Below are 25,968 nucleotides of genomic sequence, written 5' to 3' on the forward strand. Positions count from 1 at the left end.
AAAAGAGATTACGAGGCTCTGGGCAGGAAACTGAAGCAATTAAATGCACAAATTGTCATCTCATCTGTCCTCCCAGTTGAACGACGTGGCCCAGGGAGAGAGGGAAAAATAGTGGAAGTGAACAACTGGCTTCGCAAATGGTGTAAACAGGAACGGTTTGGATTCTTAGATCACGGAATGCAGTTTCTTGAAGATGGACTTCTGGCAAGCGATGGGCTGCACCTCACAACGGTTGGGAGGAATGTTTTTGCAAAAAATCTCAGAAACCTCATCAGGAGGGCTTTAAACTGACTAATGTGGGGGAGGGAGACAGTGCTCCTGAAGGTAGGAGTCTATCAATTGATGAAGATGATCATCCAAATGTCATAGACCGAATGGAGCAAACAGCACGCAGACCTAGTGGTGGGAGGAAAAAATCCTTAAATAAGAGACACGGGGGAATGATTAATGGACTTCAATGTCTGTACACTAATGCGCAAAGTATGGGAAATAAACAAGATGAGCTTGAGCTCTTGGTACAGCAAACTAAATATGACATAATAGGAATCACTGAAACCTGGTGGGATAAGTCCCACGATTGGAATGTAATAATGGAGGGATACAATCTATTTCAGAGAAACAGACCAGACAAGAAAGGAGGAGGAGTGGCATTATATGTCAGGGATGTGTATACCTGTGAAGAGATCCAAGATTTAGAACCTCAAAGCCAAAGTGAGAGCATTTGGGTCAAAATTAAGGGAGAGAAGAATAACAGTGACCTCATTGTGGGAGTTTACTATAGATCCCCAAGCCAAACGGAGGACATAGATGATGCCTTCCTGGAACAGATGGCCAAGCATGCAAAAGGAAGGGAGATAGTAGTAATGGGGGACTTCAATTACCCGGATATTTGTTGGATGTCAAACTCAGCCAAGAGCATAAGGTCAAACAGATTCCTCACTGGCCTTGCAGACAACTTCATTGTCCAGAAAGTGGGAGAAGCAACAAGAGGAACAGCCATTTTAGATCTGGTCCTAACCAATGTTGATGACCTGGTTAGTGGGGTAGAAGTGGAAGGATCATTAGGCGCGAGTGATCATGCTCTTCTGAAGTTTACTATACAGCGGAAAGGAGCAGCCAAGCATACTAGGACTCAATTTCTCGACTTTAAGAAAGCCGACTTCATAAAACTTAGGGAAGTGCTTGGTGAGATCCCATGGACAGTAATACTAAAAGGAAAGGGAGTTCATGATGGCTGGGAGTTTGTTAAGAGGGAGATAGTAAAAGCACAACTTCAGACAATACCAATGAGACGGAAACATGGAAGGTGCCTAAAGAAGCCAGGGTGGCTATCTAAAGAACTTTTAACTGAGTTAAGATTAAAAAAGGATGTGTACAAAAAATGGAAAAGGGGGGAAACCACCAAAGAGGAATTCAAACAAATAGCCAGCACGTGTAGACACAAAGTCAGAAAAGCTAAAGCACAGAATGAACTCAGGCTTGCTAGAGAGGTTAAAAGCAACAAAAAAGGCTTTTATGGGTATGTTCGTAGCAAAAGGAAGAACAAAGAAACAGTGGGGTCACTCAGAGGAGAAGATGGTGAAATGCAAACAGGGGACACAGAAAGGGCTGAACTCCTCAATGCCTTCTTTGCCTCAGTCTTCTCCGATAAAGAAAACAATGCCCGACCTGAAGAATTTGGAGCAAATGATTCAGCAGAGGAAACACAGCCCAGAATAACTAAGGAGATAGTACAAGAATACTTGGCTAGTCTAGATGTATTCAAGTCTCCAGGGCCAGATGAACTGCATCCAAGAGTATTAAAAGAACTGGCAGATGTGATTTCAGAACCACTGGCAGTCATCTTTGAGAATTCCTGGAGAACAGGCGAAGTCCCGGCAGACTGGAGGAGGGCAAATGTTGTCCCTATTTTCAAAAAGGGGAAAAGAGAGGACCCAAATAATTACCGCCCAGTCAGTCTGACATCAATACCAGGGAAGATTCTGGAGCAGATCATTAAGCAAACAGTCTGTGAGCACCTAGAAAGGAATGCTGTGATCACCAATAGTCAGCATGGATTTCTGAAAAATAAGTCATGTCAGACTAACCTGATCTCATTTTTTGACAGAATTACAAGCCTGGTAGATGAAGGGAACGCAGTGGATGTAGCCTACCTTGATTTCAGCAAGGCATTTGACAAGGTGCCCCATGATATTCTTGTAAAGAAGCTGGTAAAATGCGGTCTTGACTATGCTACCACTCAGTGGATTTGTAACTGGCTGACTGACCGAACCCAAAGGGTGCTCATCAATGGTACCTCTTCATCCTGGAGAAGAGTGACTAGTGGGGTGCCACAGGGTTCTGTCTTGGGCCCGGTCTTATTCAACATCTTTATCAACGACTTGGATGATGGACTTAAGGGCATCCTGATCAAATTTGCAGATGACACCAAACTGGGAGGGGTGGCTAACACCCCAGAGGACAGGATCACACTTCAAAACGACCTTGACAGATTAGAGAACTGGGCCAAAACAAACAAGATGAATTTTAACAGGGAGAAATGTAAAGTATTGCACTTGGGCAAAAAAAATGAGAGGCACAAATACAAGATGGGTGACACCTGGCTTGAGAGCACTACATGTGAAAAGGATCTAGGAGTCTTGGTTGACCACAAACTTGACATGAGCCAACAGTGTGACGCGGCAGCTAAAAAAGCCAATGCAATTCTGGGCTGCATCAATAGGAGTATAGCATCTAGATCAAGGGAAGTAATAGTGCCACTGTATTCTGCTCTGGTCAGACCTCACCTGGAGTACTGTGTCCAGTTCTGGGCACCACAGTTCAAGAAGGACATTGACAAACTGGAACGTGTCCAGAGGAGGGCAACCAAAATGGTCAAAGGCCTGGAAACGATGCCTTATGAGGAACGGCTAAGGGAGCTGGGCATGTTTAGCCTGGAGAAGAGGAGGTTAAGGGGTGATATGATAGCCATGTTCAAATATATAAAAGGATGTCACATAGAGGAGGGAGAAAGGTTGTTTTCTGCTGCTCCAGAGAAGCGGACACGGAGCAATGGATCCAAACTACAAGAAAGAAGATTCCACCTAAACATTAGGAAGAACTTCCTGACAGTAAGAGCTGTTCGACAGTGGAATTTGCTGCCAAGGAGTGTGGTGGAGTCTCCTTCTTTGGAGGTCTTTAAGCAGAGGCTTGACAACCATATGTCAGGAGTGCTCTGATGGTGTTTCCTGCTTGGCAGGGGGTTGGACTCGATGGCCCTTGTGGTCTCTTCCAACTCTATGATTCTGTGATTCTGTGAGAAGCATTGCTGCCTCTGACTTTGGAGGTAGAGCATAACCATCACATTGATAGTCTTCTTCATGAATTTGTCTAACCCTCCTTTAAAGCCATCAAGGGTGGTAGCCATCACTGCCTCCTATGGGAGCAAACAGCCACATGGTGGGGTAGAGAGGCTTGTGACCAAATCTCTCCCCCCCCCCCCTGGCAGCTTATCTTCCAGTTTATGTTTGTGTCTTGCTCGATGGTGTGATGTACAAGCATAACAGTTCCTTTCCTGTGCAGAAACTAGGGGCATGCAAGAGATATGTGGTAACCAGTAGCTTAGGAAGTTGCATGCAAAGTAGCTTGCCTTGACCATAAGCCAAAGCAAGGCTGAAAAAGACTCCAGTGATAAATTGCATGTCATATAGTATTTGTCAAAAAATAACAATTTATTACATGGACCTAGCCAACACTGATTTCATATATATTGGCGTGGGGGTGGGGGAGTTTAGATGTGGCTAGCATGAAAACCTACGGAAGCAGCTGTCTCCAGATTTCAGACTCCCAATTCCGACAGTCTCAAAACGAGAATCATATACAGGCCAATTTGTGATACAATGCAAGTCACTGGTCTCGAATCGGATTAGGGAGGGGCTATTGAGGCTATTAATATTACATTTATGAGAGCAACAGGGTGAATAAAAATGGACTCTTCTTGAAAAAAATTGTCCAGTCCTCTTCTGCACAGCCTAACCTGCCTCCCTCGGGGATTTCCCAAATGCACCAGAGAAATCAAGGATACACAGTGGGACACCCAAGTGGGGAAAAGGCTCTCCTCCTTACAGAGGGGAGGAGTTGTGGGCAGGAGCCGTTTCCCGCGTTGGCAGGGGGCGTTCCAGCCCCCTGCCCAGCTGACCTGGCTGCTGCACCACGCCCCCAGGCAGCCAACCAACCAGCTGGAGGCTTGGGGCAGAGTTTTGCTGTTCAAACGTGGCTGCAGCAGCACTTCCCTTTCATTCCGCTGCTGGTTTTCGTCAGATCCAATTTTATCCAATGCCTAAGCCAATACCTCTCACATGCTGTAATCAATAAAGTTGTGGCCATTTTTAGCCCATTAACCTAATATACCGTGTCCATGTCTCTTTCTTATCCCCAAGCGAGTGGCGGGTCCTTGAATCACAAACAAGGAGGAGAGAAATTCCATTGCAATAACATTAATTAATAACATGAATAACATTAATTTTTGATTCAGGTAGGTAGGCGTGTTGGTCTGACGCAGTTGAAATAAATATAAAAAATTAAAAAATTGTCCAGTAGCACCTTATAGACCAACTAAGTTTGTTCTGGTATAAACTTTTGTGTGCATGCACACTTCTTCAGATATTTTTTATTAATTCTTGAGCTAATTCAAGGGTGTAGTTGAATACCAACCTGGGTGGCATATATCAATTTATATTGGGGTAATTGAATTTTCTATGAATATGACAAAGGTGTTGATGGGCCAACTTGGAATCCACGATGTGGACGTTACCAAGGTGATGGGGTGTATTTGGGGTGACAGGAAAAGGTTGTCTGGAAGCAAAGGGTGCTGGGAAGAAGAAGCAGGAAGAAGAGCTGGGATCCATCTTGGGAAGGTTGACTGAAGGCTGCCTTCAGTGCTGTGGGGTACAAGTCCCTCTTGAAATGCCCATAATTGTAATATCTAGACTCCCGTCATGCAGATCAAAGGTGTACATAGCTTAATAAACCATATTTCTTAAAGCCACGACAGTCTCTGCTGCATCCTCAATTCTCCAAAGAAACACAGACCCTGTGTGGGTGCCTAGGACCCCATGGGCTTTTGCCACCGCTTGGCAGAGAGAGGGGCAGGCATTCAACTTTTGTAGCAATATTCATTCTATTGAGATCACAGTGGTTTGGAAAGATCTTGTACTTTTAAAAAGAAGGATAATGCAGGACATATGCAGAACAGGATGATGGACCTGGTAGGCCATTGGCCTGATCCAGCAGCTGCTTCTTACATTCCCCTTGGGCAGCAGAACGGTCTCCCCTTCTCTCTCTCCTCCTCTGCATAGCCTAACCTGCCCTAGGGATTTCCCAAATCCACCAGAGCAACATAGGCAACACAGTGGGACACCCAGGTAGGGAAAGCAAGCAGGAGAGAAATCCCATTGCATTAACATTAAGTCTTCTGCTGGCACAATGATGTAGTTGGGTACCCAATTGAATGGCATATATCAATTTATATTATGGCAATTGATTTACTATGTGTATTTTTCTCTTATAACTCTGTCTGTTTTTTTTTTAATTTTCTTCGATTAAAAATCAATAGAAAAGCAAAGAAATGTATCATGGCAAGTCCCAAGAATAGCTGTGGATCACTGTTTGGGGGGGGGCACCTTGTGGCTACCTCCTTCTGAATCAGAGGGACTGTACCTGCAAAAATCTTTGCAAAAGCTTTGGGACACTGTTTGGGGGAGGGGCATCTTGTGGCCACATTATGGAGTGCTTATTTCCAATGCTTTTTAATATCTACATGAATCCATTGGGAGAGGTCAATAGGAGTTTCGGAGTGAGGTGCCATCAGTATGCTGACAACACTCAGTTCTACTGTGCCACAACATCTGAATCCAGAGAGGCTGTACAGTACCTGGGCCATTGCCTGGAAGCAGTGGTGAAATGGATGAATAAAATCAAGCTGAGGTTGAAACCTGGCAAGATGGATGCACTGTGGGTAAGTAGTCCCTGTGTCCAAGAAATTGGTCCATTGCCTATCCTGGATGGGGTACCAGGCAGAGTTCAAGGTATTCCCATTAGCATACAAAGCCCTTAACAACTTGGGACCAGTTTACCTACAAGATCGCCTAACCTCCAGAGTCAGCCCACCCAGATTGGAGAAATGAAACAGACAGCACCCCCTACTGGCACCTCGCTTGCCCGACCACTGCCAGAGAAGCAAACCCAGGCAACTTCATGATTGTAATGGTGGATTTGTCAGCCTCTTAGTGCTTAGAAATGGAAATGGAATATTACAGAGAACTGCAGTGTCCTGTACCAATTTCAACAGTTTCCTTTTAGTGCACAATTCAAGAAACATTTGGCAACCAGCCAGTTAGCAAATAGTACGTGGAACAGCTTACTGTCTCAAGCATAAGTCATAGCAAATATAACAGATATTTTCAAAGTAAATCAATAAAAATGAATTAAAAGACAGTAACATTCTCAGTTAACTTTATTGCAATGTATCACATGGGTTTCTAGAGAAGGGTGATATCATTTCATTGCTGCTGAAGTAAATACAGCTCCATATCTGCTGGACCCACTGCCAGCCAACATGAAAAATACTGTTGTATTTTTCAAAACTGGAGAAGGTTTTGAGAAGAAAAGCCCTGTTGGATCTGGCTGAGGGTCCAAGTCAAAGTTCAGCATCCAGAAGTGGCACATTGGGTGGGCCAGAGCTGTGGGGCTGCCCTCCTGCTACTGCAGCCACTGGAGCTTACCTGAAGTAAGCATTATTATGTTCTGATGCAAAGATAGTACAAAATACCTGACACTTTTAAAAAGAAGGCAATGCAACCAGCACTCTCCAAAATTACCGAACCGTTGAGTCCCATTTACAATTGTGAGACTTCTGTCCTTAGAAGTATCAAGGATTTGCCTTACCACTGCGATCTCAATAGAATGAATATGGCACTTCAAGGAGAATCTCCAAGGAAAAATGGGAAAGATATTGTTAGGGCAATACTCTGAGCATCGGAAGTGTGGTTTAATCAGAACATAAGAATACCCCTGCTGGATCGTGCCCATGTCTCTTCTGTCCCAGGATCTTGTTCTCACAGCTGACAACCAGATACCTATGGGATGCCTGCAAGCAGGACCTGAGGGCAAAAACACTGGCCCCACCTGCTGTTTTCCCAGTAACTTGTATTCAGAAGAAAATGGCCTCAAACAATGGAAATCCAAGATGCTCACGCCATACATTCATGGCTTGTTTTCTCCTATCACCAAATCTTGTTTTCTCCATGCTTGTTTTCCACTTTGTGGTTTCCAAACAATTAAAGATAATAAGTGTGTTTGACGTATATAACGCATTTGTATTACTTTCTGGGACAACAATACCTCTTTTATTTTATGGCTTACATGCTGAACAAGTAAGGCTCCTTTGTTTTTCTTTGTACTAAAACAATTGCCTATGATCAAAAGAATCCCAACATTTCTAAAACTGTTTTGTTTGTACCTCATTTCTTGTGACCTGCAACAGCAATGTCATCATCACACCAGAAGGCCGTATTTCTTAAGGAACCGGTTGCCAAATGTTTATTGCATACACGTGGAATGTGCATTGAAAGGGAAACCATTAAAATTGGTACAAGACATTGCAGTCCTCTGCAATCACATTTGCATGTGTAAATATTTCTCAAAAATTGGGAGATTTCATCATCAAGGCTGCAGAAACTTCCATAAATACATGGAAGAGATACGAGACCTCATCCATAACCAGTGGAATCTGAAAAGCGTCTACTGCTTGGAAAAGCACTAAGAGGCCAACAGATCCAAACCCACCAGCAAAATCATGAAGCCAGGCAGCTTTCTCCTCCTCACTCTGATGGTCTTCTTTTTGTACTCAGGTGAGTCATATTTCATATTGCAAAATTTCTCTTTCTTGGAGAGGTGTAGGGACCAAAGAATCCATGGACTATTCATGTCTTCAGATGAGTGTAGGGAGGCTCCACCTGTGTTGACTAAATCCAGTTAAAATCTCCTTGCAAACCATTGGGTTTGCTGGTTTAAACCTTACGGAAGGAGGGGACATTGTTGTTAAGCATAGGGACCCTGGGGGCAGGGACACACATCTCCCCAAAACACATACACACTTGAGCCTTCCCACATTCTTTTGGGCACTGAAACATGTCTGTTCTCAAGGTTCCTCATATATGAAATGAAACATGCCAGAAAGAACCAGAATGAATGTCTTGCTATGTTAAATTTACTCTATCAAATAAAGATGCTGTACATCAGGGCTCTACATTGCACACAGCGCCCACCACTTTTCACACAATAGGAGCCTTTTTGAAAACGGAGGCTTGAAATATTAATGCCCCCTGAAGCTACCATGTACCCTCTTTTCTTCATGGTCGCCTCGTGGCACTTGTGACATAAAAAGTGGACCTAGCCATGATTCTAAACATGCAAAGCACCACAGCCAGGCATTCAAGGGAAATCAACAGAACTGGGTCCCAGTTAGATATGGACTAAACCAGTATATACAGTTATTTGTATTTAGTGTAGTTAACAGACTGAACCATTTCCCATTGATTTGATTGTCTTCCTATCCATGCTCAGTGACATTTAAAGGAAATTGCATATTGCCAAGGCACTTTTAGGATAACATAGGATGTACAAGATACAATGCATCCCACTTTTCGGTTACTAGAAATAAATGTTATCAAATAGACTATTATGCAGCATATGGATTTGCTAAATCATTTTCACATTATCTGTGTTTTGCATCTAGATGTTGTTGTGAAAGCAACATGGGAAGCGGTAAGTGGGAAATCATTTATTATGATAGAACATGGAAGTAGCATGGAGTTAAGATAAGTGAATTTATACTTCTTTTGGAATTTTAAAATATTCTCTCTCTGTGTGTGTATGTGTGTGTCAATTTTTAAAATAGAATTTAAAATACAGGGAACAAAAACACATCGACACAAATATAACATACAAGAGCTGGGTTTTTCCCAGGATTTCACATCTCTAATCCCACCCCTTTAAAAAATAAATAAAAAAGTTGGTGGTATTATTATTAGTTCCAGTTGCTACCCACAATTTATAAGAGAGTCTCAGCTTGTGTTCTGTAGTAGCCTACTGGGGTTATTCAGTTATTACTAGGCAGACCGCCCAACTTGCAGGCATATTATTTGGCCACTGTCTTAAGAATCCAGGCACTCACTGTGTGTTTTTTTAAAGTATTTTTTTGCAAAAACAACTGTTAAATGTGTCTAGCATGAAACCCCTAGAGCTGCTCACTCGCAATTTGGCAAGATTAATCTCTGAGGGGACTACCATGTCTGCAAATTTTGTTTCACAGCATGAAAAAATTTGTACCTGTTCTAACCCTGCAATATTTTAAACTTTAAGGTGTCTTGCATAAAATCCCTGGCACTGACGATCTAAAATTTGACAGGTGTAAGCGCCCACAATGGGTAGTCCAAAGGTTAAGCGGGGAGGACCTTTAAAACTGTTGTGTCCTTCGTCTTCAGAAATATTGCAAAGGGTATCCAAACCCAATATGCACCATGGAGTACCAGGCCCACTGCGGTTCTGATGGCAAGACCTATGGCAACAAGTGTCTCTTCTGCAATGAATATATGTGAGTATATCATGGAATCATAGAGTTGGAAGGGACCCTGAGAGTCATGTAGTCCAACCTCATGCAGTGCATGACATCTGACATCTTTGTTGGAAGTTAAAAAGTACATGATTATATTTGCAATAAGCATGGTGAGATGTAAATAAAAAAACGGAAAAGAAAAAGAGAATCAGCACCCATGTAGAAGGAAAGTCAAGCAGGGGGACACCCCTCCCCTGGGAAGTGCAGGAATCATTTTGCAGAATGTCAGGTTCTAAGCCATGGCCCTGAGTTTTGTGTTGCTTATGAGGCCCAACGGAACATGGTGAGCAGAGCTAATCTGTAGGTAGCCCTGAATTTGAAAATGGAGTGGATTGAAAATGGAGTGGATTCACATGCACCACTCTCCTGACACTCTTATTGCTCCTGCTAAGAGTGATGTGGGGGGCAGGGGAAATATGCCCAGAAGGGCTCTATCGCCATCCCACCAGGCCAGACACAATGCAAAAGGTAGTAGGGTTGGCCCAGAAGAAAAATAACCAAAAAACCCATCAGGGAATTAGGGGATAAAGGTAAAGGGACCCCTTGTGATATGTATGTTTATAATGTGTGAAAAAGTTAATAAATATCTTATATATATATAAAAAAGGTAAAGGGACCCCTGACCATTAGGTCCAGTTGGGACCGACTCTGGGGTTGCAGCATTCATTTTGCTTTATTGGCCGAGGGAGCCGGCGTACAGCTTCTGGGTCATGTGGCCAGCATGACTAAGCCACTTTTGGTGAACCAGTGCAGTGCATGGAAACGCCGTTTACTTTCCCGCCGGAGCAGTACCTATTTATCTACTTGCACTGTGACGTGCTTTTGAACTGCTAGGTTGGCAGGAGCTCGGACCAAGCAACGGGAGCTCACCCCATCGCGGGGATTTGAACCGCCGACCTTCTGATCGGCAAGTCCTAGGCTCTGTGGTTTAACCCACAGCGCCACCCACGTCCCACAATTAGGGGATAGTAAGAACATTATTATGAAGGCCTACATTACAAAGGCCTACACTAGGTGTTTCCTTAATGTGGATCTTGGAACTGCTCTAGGTAAAAGTCTGAACATTTGCTCCTAGAGAAATTTGACACAGATGTACGATGAAGGCGGGAGAAGGGGGATCTTCTACAAATGGTAGACCTGAAAAGAATATTGTTCTCTCTTGCTCTATATTGGCTAGGTTGACAGGAAGCTGTTTTCCAGGGTCTCAGACAGGATTCCTCCTCAGCCCTTTCCCATCCCAAAGACAAAGAGCAATGATGGCATAAGCTTTCCCACCTATATAGTATTTCTCTTTAAGGAGTTATAATGAAAGCTTCATCTTATGAATTCTCATATTTATTTACTTCTTTTTTTCTCATCAGCGAAAGTGGAAGAAATTTGAAACTGAAATACTATGGAGAATGCAAAAAAGCTTAAGATGCACATGACTATGAAACATCTACAAAAGAAGTCCCATTTCTCTTTAAGCTTCACTCATTGCATCACCACCAAAAAATCCATTCTTCTCTTTGCTTATCCCCTGTGAGCCAGTGAATATCTCGCAACATCTTAATTCGGTTTATCAATAAATAAGCTCAGCAACATTATCAAACTCTCCATACATTTATTTGTGTATTATCTATTCTTAAAAATATTATATGATTTGGGCAAGAGATTGGTCTTGAAGTTTGTTACTAATAACGCACAATCAGGGAACTGAGTCAAACAATCAGGAGAATCTTCTCCCTTTCGAGTATGACATTTCTGAGTCCTGGCAATTGAGTTCTGCAGAGTAAAAAAACAAACAAACAAACAAAAAACCTGTAGAACACCAGGTGATTAGTTAGACACTGAGGCTAGAACCCATCCCCCTGCCATGATACATTTCTTTTCTTTTCTATTGATTTATTTTTCTTTTTCTATTGAGAAATAAGAGAAAAGTACACATTGAAAATTCAGTTGCCATCATATGATTGATATAGGCCATTCAAGTGGGTACCCAGGTATATCATTGCACCAGTGCAAGAATTAATGTTAATGCAATGGGATTTCTCTCCTCCTTGCTTTCCCCACCTGGGTGTCCCATTGTGTTGCCTATGTTACTCTGCTGGATTTGAGGAATCCCCAGGGCAGGTTAGTTTATGCAGAGGAGGAGAAAGCGAGAAGGGGAGACTTCTGCTGCACAAGGAGAACGTAAGAAGCAGCTGCTGGATCAGACCCATCACCCACCAGGTCCATCATCCTGTTCTGCATATGCCCATCTCTGAGAGGCAGCAGCCACCTTGTTTTAGTAAGGGAGAAAAGCAGAAGAGCTCCTCAATTTCACAGGTATTGTTCCACAAGCAGAGAAAATAGAGAGAAAAGGTCTTTCAGCCTTTTCTACTGGAGGACTAGGAGAAGAATGGAGAGAAAGCATTGGAAGGCAACTCAACTGCTCATCAGAATATCCGCTTTTGTTAGGAAAGGCTGGAAGTACCCCCATGCTGTGCAAACTTCAAAAAAGGTGTCAGGTTTCAATCCTATTCACTCTTCCTTGAAAGCGAGTTCTTACTTCTGCCCCTTACCTCTGAGGGGCAAAGTGGGGCATGGCTCAGGCAAGATTTGGAACCCTCCAAACTCTCCAAGCCCAAGGTCCAGTCTTCGCCTGTCAACCACAATAATGCCAATGCATTTTTAACAACTGAGGGCTAGTGCGCATCTCCTTTGCTTAGTCAGTCATAAAAAGCACTGGCAGCAGATTCCTGCCCTGTCTCCAAGGAGAGGAAACAGTTGAAAAAAGGCCCAATCAACTATCTCACATAGAAAGGGCTATGGAGGGTGAGAGGGAAGATTCTAATCCTCTTGTGCTGCTGTTTTTTCTCTCAGGCGCCATGTCTCCATCGAGCAAGACACAAACATAAACTGGGAGATAAGCTGGCAGTGGTTTGGTTACTAGCCTCTCTGCTTCACTGTGTGGCTGTTTGATCTTTTCCACCGCACACATCTTCTCTTCCTGTCATGCATGTGATTGTGTGTATGTGTAAGAGATGGAGAGAAGGGAGATAGAGAAGATAGCCAGGTCCAGGAGCTCAGACCCTCCAAGTGTCCCTATTTTCCAGGGATGTCCCTGATTTAGAGAAGCTGTTCCGGTTTCTGATTTGATCCCACAATGTCCCACTTTCCCGGGGGCCACCAGGTGGCGCATTGGAAGATGGCCGACAATAACATCTATCCGACCCACGAGAGGTAATTAAGAGGCTGCTATGGGAAGTATGCAGTCTTCCTACCCCCCCCAAGGATATGGGGGGGATGCCTTGCCAGCGGTGGTCACAATGCACCCCCCGATTCGAAAGATGGGGGTGAGGAACACTTGGCACAACCCCTCTGTGAAGTTGGCTCTTCCTGAAGCCGACTCCAGTCAGCGCCCCGGTTTGCTTCAGCTCGGGAAAATAATTGGAAATATATAATTGGAAAAGAAGCTGAAGCACATACATCAAACAAAGTTCGAGAGATAAGGCTGCTGATTAATGCATCTCTGTGATTGGAGCGACGGGAGGAGACAAATAAATCAAGCGATGAACCACCATTACAAGACTGGTACGTGCGGAGTGAAAAAAGAGGGGGGTGGTGGAGGAAAAAACTTTTATTTTCTTTGCCTATGTGAGTATTTATAAACCTCCACCCCAAAGAGACGAATCATTGCCTTTTACTAATCGCAAGCAAGAATTTAAGAGCTGTGTGGAGTGAATTATTGGTTGAAGAGAGGACTGGTAAATATTGGAGAGCGGAGGAAAAATTCTACGATGCAGTTTTTAATGGCGTTTTGCTAAGACAGGCTTGTCGAAGAAAAGCGAGGGGAGGAGGAATGTGAATGATGGATTGAAATGTGATAACCTGGCAGAGCCCCTTTGTGAAATACGTGGCAAGCTTGGGAAAATTAATAGGACAGACCGGGGATAAATTTTTGAAGAAGGGGAGGAATGGCGGCTGTCCTTATGAGATATGACTTTTGGACTGTGCAAAACCCACGCAGATGTTGTTTGTTTCTAAACTGCTTGTGAAGACTATCAGAGATTGCAAAAAAAGGAATATATGATAACAACAAGAAGACGAAGAAAGTAATAAAGAGACTATCTGGACAGATCTGGATAGAACTGTTTGATAAAAGCAGGAACAGAAGTGATGTTTTGATCCTCGTTCAGAGCTTGATGTATGGGTACCCCCAATAAATTTAAAAATTTGGCTGTATAACTTGGAATTATGATTTGGAAATAATGTGATTGGATTGGCCTGCTAATAAAAATTATGTTTAAAAAACAACAACAGAATGTCCCACTTTCCCTTAGGATGTCCCTATTTTCATGAGAGAAATGTTGGAGGGTATGAGACCTACCAGCTGCCCTTGGAGAGAATTGAGGGTGGGTGGAGGGGAGCTAATTTTGACGGTATGTATAGAATTGGCAAGCTATCCCATTCAATTTTTTCTAACCAAATTGAATTTATGAACCTAAGTTAATTAGCTTCAGTGGATTCAACTAACATTGAACCCCACCCAGTTGAGCCAGAATACATTGTGTTGATAATGATAAGGGGTGTGGGGTGCAGAGCTAATTAGAATCACAGAATCGTAGAATTGTAAAATTGGAATGGACCCCAGGGTCATCTAGTCCAACCCCCTGCAATGCAGGAATCTCAGCTACAGCATCCACAACAGATAGCCATCTAACTTCTGCTTAAAAACCTCCAAGGATGGAGAGTCTGTCACCTTCCATTGGAGTTATTTCTACTGTCGAACAGCTCTTACTGTAAGAAAGTTCTTCCTGATGTTTAGTCAGAATCTCCTTTCTTGTAACTTGAAACCATTGGTTCAAGTCCTACCCTCCAGACAGGAGAAAACAAGCTTGCTCCCTCCTCCATGTGACAGCCCTTGAGACATTTAAAGATGACTATCATATCTCTTCTCAGTCTCCTCTTTTCCAGGCTAAACAGGCCCAACTCCTTCATCCGTTCCTCATAAGGCTAGTTCCCAGACTCTTGGTCATCATGGTTGCCCTCCTCTGCACACAGGAAGGAGATGAGGCAGGATTCACGCTTCACGATTGTAGGTGTGATCCCTGAGTTCTGATGTTGGAATCTATGCTCCTAATGATAAAAAATCGATCTTTTACTCAACATTGGGAGATAAGTTGTTAGAATTGATGGACCAACACCTGATACTGATGGGAGATTTCAACGGCATGATCTTGGATAGATCAACAAGGAAAAAAGAAACGAACGAAGGCAAACTACCTAAAACTTTTTTTGAATTGGTGGATAATATGGGACTAATTGACATATGGAGATTCAAAAATCCTACAACAAAACAGTTCACCTTTTTCTCAAACCCAAACCAGAGTTGGGGAAGAATAGATCACATCTGGATCTCGAAAGAATTAATTATGAGAGCTAATAAAGCGGAAATTCTTCCACAAACACTATCTGATCACAATTCGGTGTACATGGAGTTAAGAGGAAAAGACCCCGCAACCTTCAGATGGAGAATGAATGAGAACTTGTTCAATGACCAGAAGATAATAAACAGGGCGAAATAAACAATTGAGGAATACTTTAAATACAACTTGAATAAAGGAACACCCATAGAAATAGTCTGGGACGCAAGTAAAGCGGTTATGAGGGGGTTTTTAATTCAGAAAAACAGTCACTTAAGAAAGGGAAGAGAGAAAAAGAAAGAAGAAATCTTGATACATCTCATGGAGAGTGAGAGACAGTTAACATCTAAACCAGAAGATGAAACAATAAAACAAAACATAAAGATGCTACAGGCCCAATTTTCCATGGTGGTGAATCAAGAAGTAGAATGGAGAATTAAAATGATGAGGCAAAAATTTTTTGAATCAGCTACCAAAATTGGGAAGTATTTGGCTTGGCAATTAAAGGAAAGGAAAAAACAAAATATAATAGGTAGAATAAGGGATGGAGAAAAGATAGTGGAAGACCCCAAAGAGATAAGAAAGATGTTTCAGAAATACTATAAAGAATTATATAAAAATGAGAAAGAGACAGTAGTAGTAGTAGTAGTAGTAGTAGTAGTAGTAGTAATAATAATAATAATAATAATAATTTATTATTTATACCCCGCCCATCTGGCTGGGCCTCCCCAGCCGCTCTGGGCGGCTTCCATAGAAACCAAAAATACAGTAAAATATCACACGTTAAAAACTTCCCTGAACAGGGCTGCCTTAAGATGTCTTCTGAATGTCAGGTAGTTGTTTATCACTTTGTCATCTGCTCGGTAGTGGTGGGCGCCACTACCGAGAAGGCCCTCTGCCTGGTTCCCTGTAGCTTTGCTTCTCGCAATGAGGGAACCGCCAGAAGGCCCTCGGCGCTGGACCTCAGCGTCCGGGCAGAACGATGGGGTGGAGACGCTCCTTCAGGTATACTGGACCGAGGCCGTTTAGGGCTTTAAAGGTCAGCACCAACACTTTGAATTGTGCTCAGAAATGTACTGGGAGCCAATGTAGGTCTTTCAAGACCGGTGTTATATGGTCTCGGCAGCCGCCCCCAGTCACCAGTCTAGCTGCCGCATTCTGGATTAGTTGTAGTTTCCGAGTCACCTTCAAAGGTAGCCCCATGTAGAGTGCATTGCAGTAGTCCAAGCGGGAGATAACCAGAGCATGCACCACTCTGGCGAGACAGTCCGCAGGCAGATAGGGTCTCAGCCTACGTACCAGATGGAGCTGGTAAACAGCTGCCCTGGACACAGATTTGACCTGTGCCTCCATGGACAGCTGTGAGTCCAAAATGACTCCCAGGCTGCGCACCTGGTCCTTCAGGGGCACAGTTACCCCATTCAGGACCAGGGAATCCTCCACACCTGCCCACCTCCTGTCCCCCCAAAACAGTACTTCTGTCTTGTCAGGATTCAACCTCAATCTGTTAGCCACCATCCATCCTCCAACCGCCTCCAGACACTCACACAGGACCTTCACCGCCTTCACTGGTTCTGATTTAAAAGAGAGGTAGAGCTGGGTATCATCTGCATACTGATGAACACCCAGCCCAAACCTCCTGATGATCTCTCCCAGCGGCTGCATGTAAATGTTGAAAAGCATGGGGGAGAGGACAGAACCCTGAGGCACCCCACAAGTGAGAGCCCAGGGGTCTGAACACTCATCCCCCCACCACCACTTTCTGAACACGGCCCAGGAGGAAGGAGCGGAACCACTGTATGACAGTGCCCCCAGCTCCCAGCCCCTCAAGACGGTCCAGAAGGATGTTATGGTTGATGGTATCAAACGCCACTGAGAGATCCAGCAGAACTAGGAAACAGCTCTCACCTTTGTCCCTAGCCCGCTGGAGATCATCAACCAGTGCGATCAAGGCAGTTTCAGTCCCATGATGAGGCCTGAATCCCGACTGGAAGGGATCCAAAGGGTCCGCTTCTTCCAGGCGTGCCTGGAGTTGTTCAGCAACCGCTCGCTCAATCACCTTGCCCAACAATGGAAGATTTGAGACTGGGCGATAGTTGGCCATCGTGGCCCCATCTAAAGATGGTTTTTTAAGAAGCGGTTTAATAACCGCCTCTTTCAGTGGGTCTGGGAAGGCTCCCTCACGGAGGGAAGAAGAAGAAGAAGAGTTTGGATTTGATATCCCGCCTTTCACTCCCTTTAAGGAGTCTCAAAGCGGCTAACATTCTCCTTTCCCTTCCCCCCCCCACAACAAACACTCTGTGAGGTGAGTGGGGCTGAGAGACTTCAGAGAAGTGTGACTGACCCAAGGTCACCCAGCAGCTGCATGTGGAGGAGCGGAGACGCGAACCCGGTTCCCCAGATTACGTGACTACCGCTCTTAACCACTACACCATACTGGCTCTCAATCCCATGTATACTCAGAAGTAAGTACTATTCAATTCAGTGGAATTTACTCCCAGGTAAGTGGGGTGAAGCATTCACCACCCCACGAAGCCCATCACCCAGTCCTTCCCGGCTAGCTTTTATAAGCTTTTATAAGCCAGGATGGGCAAGGATCCAGGAGACAGGTGGTTGGTTTCACTCATCCAAGCAGCCTGTCCACATCCTCGGAGACAGATAATAGAATAGAAGAATATTTGGAAAAATATCAACTGCAACAGATTACGGAAGATGAAAGAGAACAATTAAACCAGACAATTACAGAACAAGAAATTCAGAAAACAATAAAAAAAATGAAAATGGGAAAGGCTCCGGGGCCAGATGGCATTTCATCTAAATATTATAAAACACTATGTGATCAAATAGTTCCAGTGTTATGCGAGGTCATGAATAACATCTTAAAAGAAGGAAAAATCCCAGCCACATGGAAGGAAGCCTACATTACCCTGATCCCCAAAAAAGATGCAGATGGCTTAGAAGTTAAAAACTACAGACCCATCTCTTTATTAAATAACGACTACAAAATATTTGCTGATGTATTGGCGGAAAGATTAAAAAGACTTTTAAATGGGAAAATTTACAAAGATCAAGCAGGCTTTCTTCCGGGAAGACAATTGAAAGACAATGTAAGAAGTGTCATAGACATTATTGAATATTTAGAGAATAGGATAGACAAGCAAGCGGCATTGATATTTATTGATGCCGAAAAAGCATTCGATAACATCTCCTGGAGATTAATGAAAGAAAATCGAAAAGCAATGGGAGTTGGAGAAGGGTTTGGAAAAGGAATTGAAACCATATATCAAGATCAAAAAGCCAAACTTATAATAAATAGCAATATATCGGAACCTTTTGATATCGCTAAAGGGACTAGACAGGGATGCCCCCTGTCTCCCCTGTTATTCATAACAGTATTAGAGGTTTTTAATAAGAGGCTAAGAGAAGCATCAGAAGTTAAAGGGATCAAGGTAGGAAGTAAAGAGTACAAAATTAAAGCATTTGCGGATGATCTAGTGTTAACACTTTCTCTGTGCTTGTTTTCCACTTCTGGGGTTTTCAAATAATTAAAGATAATAAGTGTGTTTGATGTATATAACATGTTTGTATTGCTTTCTTGGACAACCTTTACAATACCTGTTTTATTTTATAGCTTACATGTTGAACCAGTAAGGCTCGTTCCATAGGTTTTCATGATAGTCATATCTAAACTCCCCACCCCCGGAAAATATATATTTATCTGAAATCAGTGTTGGCTAGGAGTACATGTAATAAATTGTTATCTTTTGACAAATACTATATGACATGCAATTTGTCACTGGAGCCTTTTTTCAGCCTTGCTTTGGCTTATGGTCAAGACAAGCTACTTTGCATGCAACTTCCTAAGCTACTGGTTACGACATATCTCTTGCATGTCCCTAGTTTCTGCACAGGAAGGGAACTGTTATGCATGCTACATCACATTGCTGCCTTCTGTAATGTCCTATTTCCACATGTAAATATTTATTATATGGACTTCTAGCCAATAGAGATTTATCACACACACACACACACACACACACACACACACACACACACATATATTTCGGGGGTGGGGAGTTTAGATGTGGCTAGCATGAAAACCTATGGAAGCAGATGTCTGCAATTTGGTAATGCAATTTCTTCTGAAGGGGCCACAGTGTCTCCTGATTTCAGACTCCCAATTCCTACATTCTGAAAACGAGAATCATATACAGGCCAATTTTTGATACAATGCAAGTCACTGATCTCGAATTGGATGAGGGAGGGGCATCCTATTGGGAAGACCCAGTTTTCTGAGTGCATGTTCTGGAAGTTGGGCAATAGGGGCAGTACAGGATTCCTTTTGGTGTACCGACTTCCCCACTGCACCAAGGATTCCCTGGCCAAGCTGCTTCAGGTCGTGGCAGATGTCTTCCTGGAGACACCTAGTTTGGTTGTCCTAGGCAGAGGCGGAGCTAGCTGCTCTGGCATCCGTAGCGGCGCACATGCTGTGCACCCAGGGGCGGGGCCAGCACCCAGGGGGCGGGGTGAGCATCCCAGGCCAATTTATATACAGGCCAATTTGTGATACAATGCAAGTCTCTGGTTTTGAATCAGATTAGGGGGGGCTACTGAGGCTATTAATATTACATTTATGGGAGCAATAGGATGAATAAAAACGGACTCTTCTTGGGAAAAAATTGTCCAGTCCTCTTCTGCACAGCCTAACCTGCCTCCCTCGGGGATTTCCCAAATCCACCAGAGATATCAAGGATACACAGTGGGACCTCCAAGTGGGGAAAACAAGGAGGAGAGAAATCCCATTGCAATGACATTAATTCTTGAGCTAGTGCAAGGATGTAGCTGAATACCAACTTGGGTGGCATATATCAATTCATATGGTGGTAATTGGATTTTCTATGTGTACTTTTATTTCTCTGCTTCTCTTTCTCATTTTCTTCCATTAAAAATCAATAGAAAAGAAAAGTATCATGGCAGGGTAATGGGTTCTAGCCTCAATGTCTAACTAATCACCTGGCTGTCAACAGGTGGTTTGGGGTTTTCTTAATCTGCAGCAATCCATTGTCTGCAGTCAGAAGTGTTACAGTCCAGAGGGAGTAGATTAGGCTGATTGTTTAAAACTCAGTTCCTTAATTGTGTGTTATGTACTAATTCTTGCACTAGTGCAAGGATGTAGCTGAATACTAACTTGGATGACATATATAAATTCTATTCTTAATATGTTTAAGAATAGATAACACACAAGTAAATGTATGGGGAGTTTGATAATGTTGCTGAGCTTATTTATTGATGAACTGAATTAAGATGTTGCGAAGTATTCACTGGCTCACAGAGCATAACCAAAGAGAATAATGGAATTTTTTTGGGGGGGTGATGCAATGAGTGAAGCTTGAAGAGGAATGGGACTTCTTCTGCAGATGTTCCATAGTCTTGTGCATCTTAAACTTTTCTGCATTCTCCAAAGTGCATTAGTATCAGCTTTCTTTTCTTTATTCTGATGAGAAAAAAGAAGTAAATAAATATGAGAATTCATAACATGTAAGTTTCCTTATAACTCATTAAAGATAAATACTATATAGGTGGGAAAACTAAGTTCATCATTGCCCTAAGTCCTGGGGAGGGAAAGGGCTATGGAAGAATTATGTCTGAGTCCCTGGAGAGCTTCTGCCATTTGCCTAGACAATATCGAACAAGATGGACCAGTGTTCCTTTCAGCTCCACCGCTTGGTGGAAGATCCGTCTTCTCCACCCTTCATTGTTGATCTGTGTCACAGAACATAGAACCGATTTGGGCATCTTTCCCCTGCCCTCTCCTCCCACAGGATCCCACTTAGCAGCAGCAACAACAGTACTGTCAGGAGGGTGGTGCATGTGAATCCATTTGAGTTTAAAATTCAAGGCAGTCTACAGATTAGCTCTGCTCACCATGTTCATTTGGGCCTCATATGCAACACATAACCCACATTGTGCAAAAAAAAATTCCTGCATTGCAGGGGTTTGAACTAGATGATCCTTGTGGTCCCTTCCGACTCTACAATTCTATGGTTCTCTCCATTCTGAAGGAAATCAGCCCTGAGTGCTCACTGGAAGGACAGATCGTGAAGCTGAGGCTCCAATACTTTGGCCACCTCATGAGAAGAGAAGACTCCCTGGAAAAGACCCTGATGCTGGGAAAGATGGAGGGCACAAGGAGAAGGGGACGACAGAGGACGAGATGGTTGGACAGTGTTCTCGAAGCTACAAACATGAGTTTGACCAAACTGTGGGAGGCAGTGGAAGAAGGGAGTGCCTGGTGTGCTTGGTCTATGGGGTCACAAAGAGTTGGACACGACTAAACGACAACAAAATGATATACTCACATATATTCATTGCAGAAGTGACACCGGTTGCTATAGGTCTTGCCATCAGAACCACAGTGGGCACGATACTCCTCAGTGCATATGACTTTTGGGTACCCTTGGCAATATTTCTGAAGAAAAAGGACACAGCACTTATTAAGGGCTCCTCCCCCCTTAACCTCTGGACTGCAAGGCCTTTCTTACTATGACTTGCCTAATAATGAAGCACAGATAACAAATACACCAAGTGTTAATTTAAGATATACATTCAAGCACAGGAAAAGCTGGTTTATCATCCTGCCAAGCAGTGAATTGCGTGATAATGTTGTTCCATATTCAACCCAAGTTACCACTTCTTCCAAAGACAGGTTGATGCTCCCAGACATGACATGTGTGTGTGTGTGTGTGTGTGTGTGTGTGTGTGTGTGTGATTCCTGTATTCAGTTCGTAGGAAGAGAATTTCAGCTCTGTTTTGCTTTAGTTAGCATTGCTCTTCCCAACTATTAACAGGCTGGAAAGGGCCAGAAAGGTACACCACAAGAGCCAGTGTGGTGTAGTGGTTAAGAGCGGTAGTCACCTAATCTGGGGAACCGGGTTCGTGTCTCCGCTCCTCCACATGCAGCTGCTGGGTGACCTTGGGCCAGTCACACTTCTTTGAAGTCTCTCAGCCCCACTTACCTCACAGAGTGTTTGTTGTGGGGGACGAAGGGAAAGGAGATTGTTAGCCGCTTTGAGACTCCTGAAGGGGAGTGAAAGGCGGGATATCAAATCCAAACTCTTCTTCTTCTTCTTCCCATCTGAGGCTCTTCCAGCTCTTGGCAGTCAGGAGGAAAGCTGGGAACGTGGATTATTTTTTGCCATTTAGACTGTGCCAGCTCCACACAGCAGAGAAGGCCAGTGTTTAGGAGCCTTGGGGATTTACTTCCAACCTTGTTGTCAGCATGTGTACTGACTGTGTGATGGCCTGGGATTCGAATTTGAATGCTGAACCTGAGGAATCCCAGCCTGCACAGGATTCCCCGCTTCCAGAACCAGCTGAGCTGGGGCATGAGCCTGAAGGGTCCTCACTTGTGCTGGATCCTCAGGTGCAGGCACCAGCTGAGTCTGCTCTGGCTCCTGAGGGGATGGAGGACCCATTGCCTGCAGGTGCTCCACCCTCAGCCCCGTCAGAGGAAGCTGAGGTTGCCTCTGGGTCCGGTAACCCTCCAGCCTCTCCTGAGCTGCAGAGGCTCAGGGCAGAGAGGCGGAGGGAACTAAGTTCCCTCAGGAGGAGTGCTCGCCTCCAGGCCAGGGGAGGCAAGTCACCTGTGGATTGGGGCCACCCTATGCCTTGGGGGAGATAAAAGCCAGCCAGCCCCAGTCCCAAGTTGCAGGAGCAACATCGTTGGTTGTCAGTAGCAGCCTGATCCCTGCCCTGCTTCCCTGCCGGAGCTCCTGACCTCACCCGACGCCCTGCCCTGCAACCAGCTTCGACTTCTATGGACTGCCTTCATTTTGCACCATTGACCTCGGACTGGACTCGGACCTCACCTCTCGGTTAGCCCCCAGGACCAGCACAGACAGTGTGTGTGCTTTCCTCATGTGGAAATTGCAACCTTCAACATCCTCCCTTTATTTGTACCTCCAGCTGGCACCAATCAAGCCTAGAGTGCCGCTCGCACACACTAAACAAAATTCTGGAACCCTTTTTAAAGCTTCAAGGAACTTTTATTTGTTTCTTAAAGAATATTTTCCTAACGCTATCATAATATTTGGCACTTACCGCTTCCCATGATGCTTTAACAGCAACATCTAGAAGCAAAAGACAGAAAATGTAAAGTTATAAAGAAAATCCGTATATTGAATAACAGTTCATATTAGAACAGTTATTTCTAGGAACAAAAAATGAGCATTGTATCTTCTACATCCCTAGCCGGAATTAAGACTGCTGGAAGAAATATCAACAACCTCAGATATGCTGATGACACAACCTTGATGGCAGAAAGTGAGGAGGAATTAAAGAACCTTTTATTGAGGGTGAAAGAGGAGAGCGCAAAATATGGTCTGAAGCTCAACATAAAAAAAACGAAGATCATGGCCACTGGTCCCATCACCTCCTGGCAAATAGAAGGGGAAGAAATGGAGGCAGTGAGAGATTTTACTTTCTTGGGCTCCATGATCACTGCAGATGGTGACAGCAGTCACGAAATTAAAAGACGCCTGCTTCTTGGGAGAAAAGCAATGACAAACCTAGACAGCATCTTAAAAAGTAGAGACATCACCCTGCCAACAAAGGTCCGTATAGTAAAAGCTATGGTTTTCCCAGTAGTGATGTATGGAAGTGAGAGCTAGACCATAAAGAAGGCTGATTGCCGAAGAATTGATGCTTTTGAATTATGGTGCTGGAGGAGACTCTTGAGAGTCCCATGGACTGCAAGAAGATCAAACCTATCCATTCTTAAGGAAATCAGCCCTGAGTGCTCACTGGAAGGACAGATCGTGAAGCTGAGGCTCCAATACTTTGGCCACCTCATGAGAAGAGAAGACTCCCTGGAAAAGACCCTGATGTTGGGAAAGATGGAGGGCACAAGGAGAAGGGGACGACAGAGGACGAGATGGTTGGATAGTGTTCTTGAAGCTACCAGCATGAGTTTGACCAAACTGCGGGAAGCAGTGGAAGACAGAAGTGCCTGGCGTGCTCTGGTCCATGGGGTCACGAAGAGTCGGACACGACTAAACAACAACAACATCTTCTACATCCTTTGTTATACTGAAAGTGCACCCATAATGTGGCTTGGAAATATGCAATTTACTTTAAATGTCACAGGGCATGGATTAGAAGATAATCAAATCAATGGAAAATGGTGTTGTCAGCGCTGCCCAAGGTCCCAGCTCACACAAGACCAACGGTGCTGCGTTCTTTAGTATAAAAGTCTTTATTGAAGTTCAGTTTCACTTCCACACGCGCAGCGTGCAACGCTACGTCTGTAACTTTAGACCGCCGAAGCTCCATCTGAATCTCCTCCCCCCTGACACCAGTTTAAGATTCTAGCCTTACTCCACCTCTTCCTCTGTTCCTTCCTTCTCTGGGTCCGCCTGCTAGTCGGGGTCTCACCCTTCCTAGACTCCTCTGGCGCTGAGTCCCCTGACTCTTCCCCCTCCCTCCTTCGGGCTTTAGGACCTGGCTCCCAATCCGGGTTTTCTGCTGTCCCGCGCTCCTGCACATTTGAACTTGGCGCGCGCGCGCAGCCTCCCACTTTCCTTCTGACCGTTACACTTGTGTCACTGCTCCCTCCTTCGGGGAGGCTAGCTGGACCTGACCTTCCCTCCGTTTCCCCACTTTCCGATGGGGGCGTGGTCATCCCTGACTCATCTTCTCTCCCCGCTGGAGGAGAGGCTGGTCCTGACTCATGTGACTCTTCCCCCCCACTGCGCTCTGGTGGGGGAGCTGGTCCTGATCCTCCAATGCTCCCTTGGGAGTCCCCGCTGGCCCCTTGCTTCTGGTGCGTCCCCCCTGGGACCCCCCTTGCCCTTACCATAGGCGCCCCCTTCTGGGAATCTTCTGTTTCGCTGGAGAAGCTCATGGAATCTCTCGGGTCACTGTCATATTCCCCTACGCTCCCCTCGGATTCCTCTCCTCCACTCTCTATTTGCTCTCTCCCCTGTGCTTCTGCTCCTGAGCCTCTGACAGGTGTAATCAGTTAAATAGGAATAACTGAATATACTGATTCATTTACTAGCTAACTGGGTACCACTTTTTTTATTTCAGTGGAATACCCAGCTGTGGTGCCATGTGTGTTTAGAATTGTTCCCAAGTCTACTATTTATCTTACAAGAGCCATGTAGAGATTGTGAAGGAAGCATGGTGTGTGGTGGTAGTAGCTTTAGGGGGCATTAATGTTTGAAGTCTCACCTCACAAAGAGGTTCCTATTGGGTGGAAAGTGCTGGGCACTATCTGGAATGAAGAGCCCTGATGGATTGTGAATCTCATATGGCAAGACATTCATTCTGGTTCTTCCTGACATTTATCATTTCATGTAGGAGGAACCTTGAGAATAGACATGTTTCAGTATTCAAATGAATGTGGGAAAGGCTCAAGTGTGTGTGTGTGTTTTGGGGCGATGTGTGTCCCTATGTTTGACCAATGTCCTCTCCTTCATTTAGCTTTCAGACATCGAATACCAAGGTATGCAGGGAGATTTTAACTGGATTTAATTAACACAGGTGGAGCCTCCCTACACTCATCTGAAGACATGAATAGTCTTTGGACTGTTTGGTCCCTACACCTCTCCAAGAAAGAGAACTTTTGCAATATGAAATACGACTCACCTGAGTACAAAAAGAAGACCATCAGAGTGAGGAGGAGAAAGCTGCTTGGCTTCATGATTTTGCTGGTGGGTTTGGATCTGTTGGCCTCTTAGTGCTTTTCTAAGCAGAAGATGCTTTTCAGATTCCACTGGTTACGGATGAGGTATGGCATCTCTTCCATGTATTTATGGAAGTTTCTGCAGCCTTGATGATGAAATCTCCCAATTTCTGAGAAATATTTACACGTGCAAATGTGATTATACAGGACTGCAATGTTTTCTGCCAGTTTTAATGGTTCCC

The 25,968-nt window shown here is 44.2% G+C and overlaps 2 protein-coding genes across 2 annotated transcripts in view; one reads left to right on the forward strand and one right to left on the reverse strand.

Moving 5' to 3' along the window:
- LOC128408026 (ovomucoid-like) overlaps window positions 1-25,781 on the reverse strand; it is a 31,937-nt gene extending 6,156 nt beyond the window's left edge. The window contains exon 1 of the mRNA XM_053377143.1: window positions 25,690-25,781. Within this exon, the coding sequence (XP_053233118.1) occupies window positions 25,690-25,744 (55 nt within the window). The 5' untranslated portion in view covers window positions 25,745-25,781. The remainder of the gene's footprint in view (window positions 1-25,689) is intronic.
- Window positions 7,768-11,246, forward strand: LOC128408027 (ovomucoid-like). Its single transcript, XM_053377144.1, has 4 exons — window positions 7,768-7,889; window positions 8,777-8,805; window positions 9,525-9,634; window positions 11,017-11,246. Exons 1-4 carry the CDS (start codon window positions 7,835-7,837, stop codon window positions 11,069-11,071), a joined length of 249 nt encoding a protein of 82 aa, XP_053233119.1. The 5' UTR covers window positions 7,768-7,834; the 3' UTR covers window positions 11,072-11,246.
- Window positions 25,782-25,968: the final 187 nt, after the last annotated feature.

Source organism: Podarcis raffonei, chromosome 2 (genome assembly GCF_027172205.1).
Source record: "Podarcis raffonei isolate rPodRaf1 chromosome 2, rPodRaf1.pri, whole genome shotgun sequence".
Classification (NCBI taxonomy): domain Eukaryota; kingdom Metazoa; phylum Chordata; class Lepidosauria; order Squamata; family Lacertidae; genus Podarcis; species Podarcis raffonei.